The sequence below is a fragment of the Amia ocellicauda genome, chromosome 18 (genome assembly GCF_036373705.1).
Source record: "Amia ocellicauda isolate fAmiCal2 chromosome 18, fAmiCal2.hap1, whole genome shotgun sequence".
Taxonomy (NCBI): Eukaryota; Metazoa; Chordata; class Actinopteri; order Amiiformes; family Amiidae; genus Amia; species Amia ocellicauda.
This window is the reverse complement of record NC_089867.1, coordinates 5412198-5427575: the sequence shown is the minus strand read 5'-3', so window position 1 is coordinate 5427575 and position 15378 is coordinate 5412198. Positions and strand designations below refer to the sequence as shown.

Sequence of the window (15378 nt, the reverse complement as noted above, 5' to 3'; positions counted from 1 at the left end):
GACATTTGTAATTACACTGAAACGTTTATTACATTGTACAAATGACTTAATGTCTTGAAAGTGTCTCTTTATTTGCTCTCTGCTTTCTAATGTAGAGGGAGACTTGGAAAGATTTGTTTGACATTGTCTAAACATCTATTTAAATAAATACACACATAACATACAGACAACTAGGGAATAAATAACCAAATATGTACACATTTGCATAGTAAGCAACATATCTTTATTTTTGCACATCACAAAAGTGCTTTATATCGATATTGCCTATGTATGTTTGGCAAAAACAAAACAAAATATCGTTTTCGTTTACAAAAAGAATTCTTAATCTCTAAATCATGATCCAAATGGCAGTAAAAATATGTAGTGTCATCAAAGTCCTCTTCATTCAGTTATCTTCAAAATTGTATTTACAAAATAATCACATTGCACAAGCACTGAATTGAGCAAATTGTTTAGTGGATAGCTTTGGAAACCCTGATTTGTGTTAAATTTTTAAATTAGTTTTGTGCAAAATTGGGTTCTGTCCAGGATTTTAATGGTTAATTTGCATTCTCCTTTATTATTGCTTTACCATAGGGTTCCTTGAAGGCTCTTTCACTTTCTTCTACACTGCTATTTCAGCAAAGAAATACTGAAGTATACTTCTATATATGACCTGTAAAGTCCCAAAACATTTCTTCCAACAAATAGCTGTGATCCTGCAAAATCCTGTTTTTCAAATATTCAGAATTGTTCCAATATCATTATTCCAGTAAATAAAGCTATTAACCACAGAAGGCTTCTTAACATAAATATGCTGTTTTCCCCTCCATGTACACCACATTTAAAACACAGGTTCATCACCTTTCTTGTTAACTTATAATTTATTCTCTGAATTGCATTTATTGCTATAATTACGAACGCGTAAAACACAGCATAACATTTCACATTTTTGGTCAGATACAAAGGTCTTTGTCAACAAAACAGTTGCCCATGCACAATTTTATTTATTTATTCATTTATTTTTATATAAAAAAGGAATGAAAATAGAAACTCTTTGGTGGCTAAGCAAAAATAAACATTATGTCTATATAAATTGCAATACAAATACACATAATTATAAAATATGAACTAGCTACAGCATGACCAACTTGCTGGAAAGTCCACCTTTGGCATAGATTAGAACTATTTAAAAAAAAATACAAGTAAACAAACAGACCCACATTATTTTCATAGATAAATTATTTGAAACAACAATGAGCCTCCCACTCACCCACACAATGCAATCATAACCACTGAGGTATATATTTTTTCATTTAATCTGTCAAGCATTATGCACGATGAGAGTGAAACGTGAAAGTGCATAGGAATTTAAAACTCATGCCAGTTCCATGTCAGTTGTTTTTGGTGGTTTTAAATCAAGGTTCTACTTTGGCAAATTTATCCCAACCTTAACAAAAAACAAATGTAATCATCTTTGATTTTTGTCACAGCAGCAGTGATTAGTCTTTCCTGGTGACATCACTACCAGTCACCTGCCAAGCATCCTCTGATGAAAAGTCAGGAACTTCACAATGTAAACATGAAGAGGGGAAGGAGGATATCATACATCAAGTACCATGTCGTATTGCTGCTCTTTTTTCCTCCTCCCACACTTGGTAATGAGCACCACGTACAATGTCAAGAGCATTACCCAGTAGCTGGCATATAATATTGCACCTATGATTAAAATAGTCTGTTCGGCCTCAGAAAATGGCTTTTTTGTCTCTTGGTATATTGTGTAGAGCACTCCACCGAACAAGATGGAGAACCACACCGAAATTGGAATGAGGCCTATGAAATTGACCACCACCGTTTTCCTCCCTGACGTCCCCCAGCCCGCTTTGTTTATCGTTGCAATTGCGAACATCTTGGCCGGAAGCAGACTTGACATGTACAACACTGAGTAGAATGACATGAACACCATGACGATGTTTCCACGGAGGCAGCTGGCGAAGGACGACTTGATGAGGCCTACCAGCTGAACGGTCAACAGGAACAGCAGGATGTTCCATATGCGGCCTCGGTAGAAGAGCTGGATCACCGTAGCGATGAGGAAGAAGGGGAAAAAGCCAGTGATCACTGCTTCGTAGGTCATCCACAGGTGGTGTTTATGGAACCACATTGAATTGTACAGCCATTCTCGGAAGTAGGACTTACTCCACCGTGTCTGCTGGTTCAGCCACCGTAGGTACTTGATTGGGGTTTCTGTTAAACATTTGGACCTAGCAGTGTACTTGGTGGCATATCCAAGGCTTAGTACCCGGTTGGTGAGGTGCCGGTCGTCTCCAAAGCTGCATTGGCTGCCCAAGAACTCTTGGTTGTACCAGGCTTCCAGAAACTCGTGGAGGAGAGAATTGCGGTACATCCCTAGGGGTCCACTGATGCACTGCACACAACCGAAGTAGGACTGGCAGGCCCTCTCGATGTTGAAAGCCATCCAGTACCTGACACTGCTCAGGAATGATATCCAGGACTCGTATTTGTTCAGAATCTGAAATGGGAGAAGTAGAATGAGGATGAACAGAAGCACAACATGTATGTCTTACTGATCCTAAGATAACAAAGCTAAGACAGGAGCAGACATCACCTTCCTTTGTCATGAGAAAACAAGGACTTTGAAGTCCTGTTGATTTCAATGGCTGTCCGAGTAAAACCTCTGTCTAAACTCTTCAATCAACTGGGATCCATGTTCAACTCATTTTGAATGAAAAAGATTGATAAATATTTACTTTAATTAACAATAATGTTTTAAACTAAATTAATTGCAGAATAAAATTGTGAATTAAATCCATTGCATTCATGGATTTGGGTATAAGGTTTTAAACACTTAACATAAATAGTGACAGTGTGGATGGATTGGAACAACACAAGCTCTGGGCATCAACATCTTGAGTGTGTTTTGAAAGGTGTGTGACAGACAACAGACTTGCTCCTTTTGAACTGCAGCCGCAGTGCAGTGACAGATCGCAATCTAGCCGACAGGTTGATAGGCATAAGAATGTGATGAATGCAGTCCCTCACTGATAACTCAATCAACAATGTCCTACATCCTAAGGATTGGCATTGTTGCTTTATATGGTGGACAATGGAAAGGTGAGAGAGGCATTAAATTCAACTGGTAGTCTTGCCATCTGTAAGGGAGACCTCTGCTGGCCAAAAATCAGTGTCTATAAACATGATCATGCTGAACTTCTTCACCAAGAGACTAATTGACTTTGTCAGATTGTGATGTCAAGCAAAGCCAATGAAGTATTTGGAGATGTGCACACTGCATTGTTTCACTTATATTTTCATATAAATTAGTGTAAATTTCAGTCTGTAACTGTTTACAAAGCCTGTACTTTCGTCCACCTTTTTTAGCTCCAATGAATTATCTGAGCTGTAAGAGTGAAAAACGGGTAGGTATCTAGCTGGCTATTTTACTTTTTTTTTTTAATGAAACGCTGTTCTCTGAAAGGAATTATCCAATAAGACAAATGTGGCATCCGTAAGGGCAATAGTTCATAATGGCACTTCTTAGGTCATTGCTGTGTGTAAGAGTGAGTAGGTCTCTCTCATATGTAGTTCTGAATACCTGGACATCACCCCCAACTCCCCCCACCATTGGGTCTTCTTCGAGCACTTTCACCATTTCCACAGATGAGGCAGGGTCCAGCATGGTGTCTGAATCACACACCTGCAAAACATACAACCATATATCACTTAAAACCAGCTGAACATGTACATGGACGGGTATATTCTCAATACTTTTCCCAATACTGTTTCACTTCAGGGCAGCAATTTCAATACTGTAGGCCTAATGCTTGTAAATGATATGTATAGCTATTGGATTTATTTAATTAAGGCAGTATTCCGGAGAAAACATGGTGTATCTTTAATGCTCCCTTGTGAAAAAGGAAGACTATTAAACCTCACTTTGGAACTATAATTGAGGAACAATGAACAGTTATCTAACTGTATGAGCTACAGGCTCAATATTTGCAGTTTAAGGACTACTGAGCATGCAAAGTGAAAGCATGGTAAGACAATAGGGAAAATACTGAAAACAGGGTAAATAAGTGTAAAATGTAGACTCAAGCCAATGGTAAAATTGAAAAGCTACCATTTATATTCACCATGGAAAACTTTCTTCAGTGCATTACCGGACAAGACAATCTAGGGAAGTCTGGCTTTATATACACAATTCATGTGAGGTACTGTGCAATATCTATGGAAACATGGTCGTAATTTGAACAGGACTGTCACAAACTCGACAAGAAATTGTAACTTTGACAGCAACAAGGGGCATTTCTTTAGATAAACTGTTAGAAAATGGTGGGTCAGTTTAATAGGTTGTTCACATTCACATCTGGACAGGTTTTCCAAGAATGTTAATTGGAATAGAAGTGTGCCAAACCTTAAAGCAGGAGATATCACCTAATACAATATCTTCTTCTATGGGTAAGATCTACAGAGACTATCTATTCCGAAAGATGCATCTTAATTTGACATTATTTTATTAGGACACTTTAATGTACAGGGCTTGTGAACTGTTACTAGTAGTTTCATCAGGGCATTTTTTTATGTGAATGTGAGTAGGTTAATGTTAGCACTGAAAGAGGATTGGTGGTGTTGACCTCAAAAAAGAAACTGATGTATGCCTCTGGCCTCTTGGTAATGCAAATATTCTGAATATATATGCAGTGAATGTGAGCAGAATGGTTTTGGTATAAACATGTAAGTATCATGTTCCTTTTGAACATGCTTTCAGATGGATTTTTGAAGTATTGCCATCCAGTTAAAAACATTTCCAGTTCTTCCTGGAACCAAGTGTAAACTAGAGGGCTTGGATGTCAGGAATGAAAGGATTAAAAAACAGAAGGAAGCATTAGTTTTGGTTCAATTCCCTATTTGTGATTCATTCTATTGACCATCTTTTAAATAATAATAATTATACAATTCTGAATGGGTATTCTTTTTCAGATGTTGGTCAGGTACCATCATCACATGACAAAGCCCAGATAATGGTATTCCTTGTCTAAGTTAAGACATTTTTCTAGAATCTTCCACACCAATTTTGAAATGTGCTGTTCTTCTGCAGTGTACATATGGCCAGATACTAGTTGAGTTCTTGTCCTCTGACTGCGCATTCTACCTTCCACAACACAGATTACAATGACTGCTCTGCACACTTTCTATTCCACTTTAAACTAAAATGGTGTATTCAGTGTATGTACCTGCCAAATCACTAATTTCCTTGGGTTGGGAAAAGAAAAGAAAACAATGAAAACCCTTTAAAGGGATTTCCAGTTTTTGCTGGACATTTTACAAGAAGAACTGTACGAAAGGGAATGTTTTTTTGTTTTTTAATTAAATGAGCTCTTAAGATTAACATCCTATTGAAACAAATGACAAAATAAAACCGCTCTATTATAATTCCTAGAAGATATGGATGACATGGGTGTTGTATTACTTCCTAACAGATTGTACTCCATGCAAGAAAGTGAAATTTCATAATTAAAAACAGAGGGAAATTTATTTTCTTTCAAAAATCATTCCATTATTGCATTAAAATTTTACCTTACAACCTATAAACTGTTCGGGAGCTTTGGCCGAACCCAAATAAGACTTTGATGGATGGAGTCTTAATGGATTTAGATTTGGCTTAAACTCGCTTGGATTAGGGAATGATGGCCTGGCCATGTGGATGAGGCATTAAGCACCCCCCCACCCCCCAGGCAGTTCTCTGCATAGCCAGTGTTTGTAGAGGATGGAGGGATGTGAACCGACGAATGCTGGGCAAGTAGTTTGAGCCCCGTATTTATACATGCTGTGTGCGGGACAAGGGTCCAACCTATTCACCCTAAATGTTGTTTACTACTACAGTAAGGACCTGCACAGGGCTTTTTGTAACTTAACCAATACAGTTGTTAATCATTGTATTAATAATGTTGGATCCTCTTTTAATTATGTTTTAATAGCTGTCATAATGTCGTTTTTCCTGTTTATCTGATACTACTTGAAGTATGTTTAAAGTCACACCTAGCAAACGCATGAAAAGGATTGGGACATCTTAAGAGTACAATTTTGAAAATCAGGTCAGGATGCAGCAAACTGGGTGTCTCCTCTGCAATTCACAGACAGACAGACAGGTAGGGCTCAGAGTTAGGACATTAACAAAAGGCTAGCAGGTATGTCAATCAGGTTCACGTGCAACAGACTATAGGATACAAGCTATAGGACCAATGTGGTAGCAATGTAGGCCAATGCTAATTTATGGGTGATAGTATAATTGCCTCTTCTCTTTGCAAAACACTTTTGTACATCTTGGGTTCAGCATGTGGAAAATACTTTAGAAGCATTTTGCAAAACATGCAAAACTACATTCTGTGTAAATGTGGGCTCATGATACTTTGAACATCATGACAAAGAAAGGGAATGTATTTTATTGTTTTTTTAATTAAATGAGCTCTTAAGATTAAAATCCTATTGAAAGGAATGACAAAATAAAACTGCTCTATTATAATTCCTAGAAGATATGGATGACACGGGTGTTGTATTACATCCTAACAGATTGTACTCCACCCAAGAAAGTGAAATTTCATAATTAAAAACAGAAGAAAATTACTTTTCTTTCAAAAATCATTACATTATTGCATTCAAATCTGACCTTTAATGAATTCTTAATGAAATGCATCTTGAAAACTGAGGTAGTTTAAATCTGAACTACCAATAAACTGCTCAGGAGCTTGGCCGAACCCTAATAAGACTTTGATGGATGGAGTCTAATAATGGATTTAGATTTGGCTTGAACTCACTTCGATGAGGGAATGATGGCCTGGCCATGTGAACGAGGCACCGAGAACCTCCCCTTCTTCTGTGTGCAATAGACATGGAGTTTTCTGCAAATGTGGGGATTGGGGAGGATGGAGGCAAGTAAACTGACGAATGCTGGGAATGTAGTGTTTCAGTTACGTGTTTATACGTGCTGTGTGCGGGACAAGGGTCCGACCCATCCTCCCAAAATGTTGTTTACAATGTTGTCAGGATGCGGCAGTCTCCCTGACATTTAGAAGCAATTTTTGAAGCACGAAAAACTACATTCTGCGTAAATGAGGAGGGCTCATGATACTCTGAACTTCATGGCATTGGGAAATAATTAATCCAACATCTGCTAATGCCTCAGGGCATCTGAAAAGCTAACCCATTATCCAGAATCAACCTGCCTGTCAGGGATTTATAACAACTTTCTAAATAAAAAGGAAAGGTGGATGATGGGAATCATTTTTAGCAGTGTGCCCTAATGAAGAGATCTGCTGTTACACTGAGAAGCTGCCCAACTCCATACGTAAGGCTCCCGTCTATTTATATGTGTACAAAAGCAACCTTATGTTGGATATGTTTGATTTGGCACAGCCTCTGGGCGCTCTGACCTACCTGCACATAATCCACACTCCTCCCGAGGGCCTTGAAAGCAGTGTACATTACTTCTCGCTTTCCGCCCCATTTCTGCATGATGCACACACATTTGTTGGACAAGACCAAGCGGCTCACATGCTGCTTGCTCTCCAAGTGCGACTGGTCAGTCTCTTCGGGGCCTTTGTGGTGAAAGTTGCTTTTCCAAACATAAGAAGCGGCCACGTCTCTCCCCATGACCTCCCGGAAGATGTCCATCATGTAGTTGTCATCCTCGTTATTACCGTCAATCACCATGATCACCTTTATCCCAGGGTATGTGAGCCTTTTGACTGAAATCAAGCACTTTCTCAGGTAGTTGGGGTCTTCCTGATAAGCAGCGATGCAGAGGGCGAGGGTTTTGTTCAGTTTAATGGGGGTCTCCAGGGATCTCCGCATCTTCCTGTGCTCCAAGTAGGCGAACAGGCTTTGGATGATGAGGTGCAGGGCTAGGATAGCCCCGTAAAGTCCAAAGGAGAAATAGTAATTGTCTGTTGTGATGAACTGGTAGCCCTTGATATAGGCAGCAGTGATTCCCAGGAGAAGTGACACCCCAAACATCGTCGTTCCGAAGATCCTCAAGTAGGTGATAATTTTATCACACCTCATCTGAAAATAACAACAACCGGTTAAGCTATTCGTGAAGGAAATCTTTTCTATACAGCCACATGTACACATATATACAATGTTTATGCAAATAAAAGTATTTTTACAAACTCTTTTCATTAACTGTTTCCACTATTATTATTTAGCAATAAATTGTCACTTTAAATAGTCTGTAGTCACTTTAATGTTTGAAGAATTACTTTTGAAGTCATTTGAATTGCATATTTGAGCATTGTTTCTTAAAGGTATGTGTCCATCGTTAATTTGATATTAATACTTTTGAACTTAAAAAAAATGCTCTCAAAGTGTTTCTCTCTAACCCTTTCATTTCACTTCACCATTTGTGCAAAACTTCATTAATGCTGCATCTCCCCATCTGCTTGGCAGGCATATGTGTTTAGTAACACCCTCTTACATCATCTGTTTATATCTCCGTGGGAAGACATGAACAACAAAGATTAAAATACTAGGTCTATTTTGTAGACCGTTTCTTTCATCCCAGGGATGCCACATTCAAATAAGTTAATTTCCAACCGAAAAAACAACTTGGCATATAAAAACTCAGAATGTAATAGTGGACATACTATTCTGATGTTTTAAGTTAAACAACAGGTAATGGATTTGTATGTATTTTGAAAATATACATGCATATGAAGAAATAAGCTAAAATGTACAGAAAATGTGTGTTTGTAACTCGAAAATATTCATTTGATTAAAAAATAAATAAAAAATAAAAAATCTCAGTACATGGCAACATTTGGATTGTTATCGGAGATCATTATTGCCAACCTTTTTTCTCCTCATATTCAGGAATGATGATTTTTAAAATGTAATTTATTTTCCTGCAAAACCCTCAAATGATAACAAGAACAATGCAATCTATTGTACTTACTGGCAGACAGTGTGTGTGGGGTGGGGGGAATTAATATCTAAGTGCTACAGCCTTAGGGTGAAGCATCAGCGTCATACTTTCCAAAACTGGACCCTAGACTTAATTCATGTAATTTTTCCAAGCACCACCCAGGCCACTGTGGAAATGCATCTAGCGGCATATGGTGTTCATGAAGACCAATCTCCAGCTCCAGTCACTAAGACCCGCCCCTTGCATGGGCTCCTTTCAACTCAGTATGAACTTAATTCCTTATTCAATAAGCTCAGATGTCAAATAAAATTCCACATAGCCTTGGAATGAATCCGGTTTGTTAAAATAAAAGTATTGTGCCTATAGACAAGTACACACTGAGAGAGAGAGAGAGAGTCTGACCAATCTTTATCTTTTATCTTGCACTCAAATTATTGTGTTTAACTGAAATGCTAATTCATTCGAGTTTGTCTCTCTGAAGGCAGAAAACAAACTGGGACAACAATATAATTACAGGATTCTGTGTTAATTACACGAGCAGCAGCATGCCTCGATACTCTGCCACCCACCTTAAACTGACTTACAACATCATAAATCATAGTGCTGTAGCTCTAGGAAGGGTGATTTAGTCTGCAGTGCTGTGGTTGTAATAACAGAAGAGTGTATTCTAGTTTGCGAATGGATAAGCTTTGAGAACAGTGAGGTACTGAAGTTTGTCTTCATCACTAAATTACCCTTTTCCCTCCAGAACAGATCAATCAGTGTCCAAGCTAGGCACTCTGGTTTCTTTATTGGTTTTGATCACTGTTAGACATCCCATTTTCCCATTTTCATAATTTAGGGTTTGTTGCCACATTATGACATCCCTAATCTGAATCAAATGTATCTTTATATTTGATCATGTTTGATGAAGAGCTAAACACAATCTGTCCTGTATGAACTATGAATGTAATACAGCAGTACAGTCCAGCCTACAAGTCTGAGAAAGAAAGAGGTTCATATTGTGATGGGAACATGATCTTTTGTAATGTGTGGTCAAAGATTGCACTGTGATGTCAGCAAACTTTGTAAGCAAAAAGCGAACGGCACTGCAGCATACATCATTTATACATCTGCTCAAATTACACCCATTAGATCACTGACAGTCCATTTGCTGGAGTTTTCAATGCTTTTTCAACCACAACCCCATCTGTGTACGGGTGAATGCACACAGTGCCATGTTTTAGCTTTGATTCTGTGGTTCTGGAGAAGAGGGCAAAGGTGATATTCTGACAGGTATCTGCAGTTAACATATGCCTTATGCTTGAAACAAAACGAGATGCATTTGCTATCAGAATTATTGAGTCTTGAATTTGCCCTCACAGTTTCTATATACACTGTATAGAAGGCACTTTTTTTTTTTTTTTTATTCTTCCCTGATGTTGCAAAACTGGCATTACATTTACACATTGTAACGTTTTGAGGTATCTTTCGTCTGGTTAGTCATGGACTCCCTGCAGATGGCCAGTAGCATGCTCAACACATGATTTGCTCTGAGCATGTGGGATGCTGTGACGTCAGGACTGGGTCTCATTCCTCTAAACTCGCAGTCATCTTTGGATCTCAACCCCCTGGAGTCAAATCACCGCTTATTAATGTAAGGAGCACCTTGTATTCCTCCCGTATGACGAAAGACCATCCCTTGTTTTCATAAGTACGCAAGTGATATTTTATTTATTTAACTTATCGCATCATGCACTATTACATGTATGTATACCCGCCCCTAACCAATTATCCTGCAGCACTCTCATGAACGCTACAGTGCAGATGCTGCACCGCTGTATAGTAGCACACATGTAGGATAGGGCCACCAAATCAGGCAGGATTTAATAAGAGTTGTGCCAGATTTGGGCTGTGAAGAATAATTCAGCATCTTGATATGGTGTCCTATATTGGAGCATTTCTGAAATACTGATAGTCTGTCATTAGGTGGGCTCTAGGCACAGAAGGCACCTTAAGAATGATCTGCATGGCAAGGACACGCTACTGTCCTTACAGGGGTGTGAGTGACCATCAGCTGCTGTGCCAGAGCCGCCACTGGGCCGTTTGTTCAGACTGAGGGAGAGCCTCCTCACCTAACCTTGCGACTAAACACGCGTCTACGTGCCATTCGAGCCACAGCAGGAATTAAGCCTGATAAAGAAATAATTACAAACATTTAAAATGCCCATCAGAGCCCCTTTAGCTCTTATTCACGGAGACAGTAGCCCGTTTGTCCAGATTTATCAGGTAGCTTTTAAAATATATATATCATAAAAGACTCCATTCAGTAGGGCAACTTGGCTGCGCAACTGTTACATGTGACTGAAAAATAATAATTAAATAAGACCATATTATAGACATATCAAATGCTATGATACATACCTTGGAAGCAGCTTTCTGGCTGTGTGGAGAGGATGTCTTTACAGGACTGGAGTTCAGGCAGACTTTTCAAAAGCGACTTTGAGGCAATTTAGTAAGAGCCCACAGAAAACTTCACAAATTCCAAGGCAGTGCAGTTTCCAAAGTTTTCTTTTAATTTGCTTTTTTTTTTAATTCAAGTTTTCTTTTTCTTGTTTTCTTCTCATATATTATACACACATACTGTAGGTATGTATATATGGTGATACATCTGTCAGTTGACTGGTAGAGGTTTTTTTTTTTTTTTTTTTTGTGTGAAACAAAATAATAATGATAAAAGTTATTCCGTTGTTATAAATAGTAGTCAATATTCCTGACTAAATTCAAGTTTTTTCAAGCATGCAGGTTAAAGTCATGAACTGTCGAACCATTCTACTCGTACTACTTTTTCTGCGCCTGTAATTTCTTCCAGACGTCTTGAGTTTATGCTTCCTGCAGCTCTTGCCTTTCCAAAGACTCTTTTAACTACAGATTTGGAGGTTGTTTTAATAAGGGGGGAGGTTGGGGCATAAGGAGGAGCGAACTCCTTAAAAAAAGCTACCCATTCAAGCTTTCTGCCGAAACTTTGGGACGTGTCTGCCAGTAAAGCCCGAGAAGTTAAACTACACCGTTATTTATACTTTATACATTTGCCTTGACCATATACCCTTGATACATACATACATTATATATGTGATGTAGATACATATAAAATAATATATACATTTTATCTACACAACCTATGTATATACTATGTGTGTGTATAATATATATATATATATGTATAATATATGTGTGTGTATGTATATATACATATATATATATATATATATATTGATCGCAGTATATCTATATATATATATATATCTCACACACATACAGATGCAGCTCTAAAAATACAATTTAATTGATTTCAGTTACATTATTTTTGATGTATTCGAGCTGTATCATGTGAACGATCTATTATTTTAATAACTTTGAATAAAACGTATTATATTTATTTATTCGTTCATTGTATTACTACTGTATGAAGTTAAGATAGAAAGCACTACAGTACAACGGTCTTTGGACTTAAAGTTTTTAAGTATTATGACTATTGACCAGCAGGGAGCGCCACATAATTGAAACAGGGTATTCTGGAGGAGTAAGAATGGACTTCGTCAGTAGAGATCCCCCCACCTCCCTACAGTATATTCTTTCTCTCTTGCTGCTTTCTTGGGTGTCTCTTTGGGCATATACTTAATTTAAATAACAAAGAGACATTTAAGGAGTATCTTGAGGAAAACGAATCTAACTAGTGATATGAGGGACTGAATGAGTGTGTTGAACAATCATAACAACAATATATTATTTTATGTCTTTAATAATTGTTTCACACACAAAATAGTGAATGCTGAACCACACCTCCATTGACCTTCACATGTATATTGCTGCAGTGCAAATGTCCTCTTTCTTGAATTTTGTCATCCTTTGTAAAACCTAGGTCTGACATAGCAACATGGAATCCACTGCCATGTGTCTGTCTTTTAGCCTTTCAATCAGCCTGGCTAGCTATCTACAATTTTACCTACTTACCTATCTGTTCATCAATAATATATATATATATATATAAAACCATGGTCTGTTTGTCTATGGTTTGCTGATTGGTTATATGTAGCTGGTCTTGCCTGACATAATTTGTAACTGTCATTAATGTATTTTCAGTATGTAGCTATTTTATGTTTGTGTGTACATAAAATAGAATAAAGTAAAATCCAAAATACATTACAATACAGTAAATACAGCAGAATTGAGTCCCAAGCTACAGAGAACATCCCTAACTAATTAAAAATGATCTATGAGACTGTATAGGCTACTTTTTATTGTTAACCTGTGAAGTGCTACAGGTGTTTGCAAATCCAGATGTTTTGATAGACGTATCCATTATGGGTATATACACACAGTATATAGTGACTAGCTTTAATAACTCACCACTCCATGTCTATAGTGTCTAAACTGTTATAATCTATTAGAGATTAACTATCTTTCTGTGGAATTGGTTTAAAATAATCTGGAAAATTAATCACTTTACAGATGTTCATTTACACCCCCAGTTTAAATTTTACTGTTGATTCATTCATAAGGAGTGTCTAAAATAAGTTGTGTAGATGGAAATAGCTGGAGTGGATCTGTCTGTCTGTCATGTCTGGACTGGGCACTGGCAGTTAGGAAGTCAGAGAAGACCAACACAATTTCAGCTTACATTTCAAATACTTTAGTATGAAACCAAGATTATATTCATTAGACATTTAGTTTACTTCCTCTAATGATTTTTCTTAGCTTCCATCAGTGTCATCAGAGGGAATTATTCCTTATTTTCTGTAGACCTCGGCACAGTCCCAGAGGTGTGACAAAACTAAGAACTGACACTTCAAAGGTGTCTTCATACTTCTTAAGTTTCTACTCCAGTTGACCTTCAAATCAGCTACTATTTACAAATCCTAGCACTTGAGCTATCCTATTGGACCCAGTTTGTTTGTAGAATGAGATGTTTGGGTTAATTTTATCTCATTTTGAGGATTTTGTATAACTAGGTTGTGAATATTATTATGGTAGTAGGTTTTGTTTTTGTATTATGGGGCTCACACGGTCTCTGTGCAGAATGTGTGAAGTACTTTGTGGAGGTGATTTACACTCTACTACCAAAACCATTTGGACAACAGACAAAATACAGAAGACAGCTGTTCACAATGCATTTAACAGAGTGCCGGCCCACTTTTGGCCTTGATGACTGCTGTAACACTCTTGGTAGATGGCCAAGATTTCCTGTGCCTTTCCTACCGCAGAGCAGTTTTGCAGTGCCGAGAGGTAGCTTGGCCTCTGTGGTGTCTTCCTAGTTCATCCCGGAGGTCATCTTTGGATTGCAGTCAGGTCTCTGCACAGGCTGTTAAATCCTGCAGTATTTAAGCCATTCTCCTGGGATGTTTTGTTTCACTTCCCACAGCTTTGTGACACTGATTTCCACAAATATCATGCAAGCCTTCACAAAAAACACCCTCTAATTAGCAGAAGGCTATTGAAATCCATGAAGCTGAGTTAGTTTAGCACTCTATCAGCTGCACTGTACATAAAAGGGCACACATGAATTAACAAAGACATTAAATCTTTCAGGTTTTAAGGCTATTCAGCACCTATTATTTGATGAGAGATATTGTATTTATAGCGGTGGAGTGGATTACAAACTCATAGGCATTCAGGGTACAATAGTACACACAGACCTGACACAAGGAGATTGGCTGATGTACAATCCACAATTGTGTTACTCAACTATCATTTGAACATGAGACACATAGGAAGGCATTGGTAAATGTGCACTGTAGGTGGTTTGACTAGTTTTGTTCCCCAGTCTTGCATCTACATTGAATAGCAGGAATCTGACCCACTAAATGAATATTATTTCAAAATAACCAGTTGTTTGCGCTCAGGAGGATTGTAGTCCACCACCTGCCAATTAAAATATTCCCATTCGCATATGTTAACTGACATGCCCAAAGCCTTTTCTTGCACTTTTGATAGACATGTAATACACACCACTCCTACTTTCTGAAACAGCTGTAGGCCATAACTATGAGTAAAGTTTGCAAATTATAACCTTAAAAATTGAAAATTGTTTACCCTTTTCATTGCCTATGAACTCAAGAGATCAGATAAGTTGTTGTCATGGCTTATTCCTGCAGGATATGATATCATCCCATACCTTAATGTGAAATACATCAGCTACAGCTGTGACAGCACCTAGAATCCTCCCTCCGGCTTTCTTTCCTCCTAATCGCCAGATGCTACGCAAGCATTATATCAACTGCATAGTGGAACATTAAATACGCTAAGTGTTATAATGTTGCTTTCCAAACCTCTGAGCCTCATTCTCCAAAGTAATCTGTGCTAAACTATCTGCAGCAGTTTCTTCGTCAGCTTAATGACCTTATAATTGTCCTATTATGAAAAGTTCAGTTGAATTCTGGAGCTACTTATCTCCAATGCACTTCACAGGAACAAAG

The 15378-nt window shown here is 37.9% G+C and overlaps 1 protein-coding gene across 1 annotated transcript; it reads right to left on the bottom strand.

The window, feature by feature from the left end:
• Positions 1 to 200: 200 nt before the first annotated feature.
• On the bottom strand, positions 201 to 11830 carry has2 (hyaluronan synthase 2). The gene is made up of 4 exons (XM_066690959.1): positions 11327 to 11830; positions 7438 to 8064; positions 3596 to 3697; positions 201 to 2512 (listed from the first exon to the last, which is right to left on the bottom strand). The coding sequence occupies exons 2-4, from the start codon at positions 8062 to 8064 to the stop codon at positions 1583 to 1585; spliced, it is 1659 nt and encodes a 552-aa protein (XP_066547056.1). The 5' UTR covers positions 11327 to 11830; the 3' UTR covers positions 201 to 1582.
• Positions 11831 to 15378: the final 3548 nt, after the last annotated feature.

Bases quoted from the DNA above. Each gene is read 5' to 3' on its own strand.
- has2 (XM_066690959.1), bottom strand. From the start codon at position 8,064: ATGAGGTGTGATAAAATTATCACCTACTTGAGGATCTTCGGAACGACG. The intron at 3,698-7,437 runs GTAGGTCAGAGC...TATGTTTTGCAG, and splicing joins GGAGTGTGGATTATGTGCAG to GTGTGTGATTCAGACACCAT. The intron at 2,513-3,595 runs GTATTCAGAACT...CTCCCATTTCAG, and splicing joins GAGTTGGGGGTGATGTCCAG to ATTCTGAACAAATACGAGTC.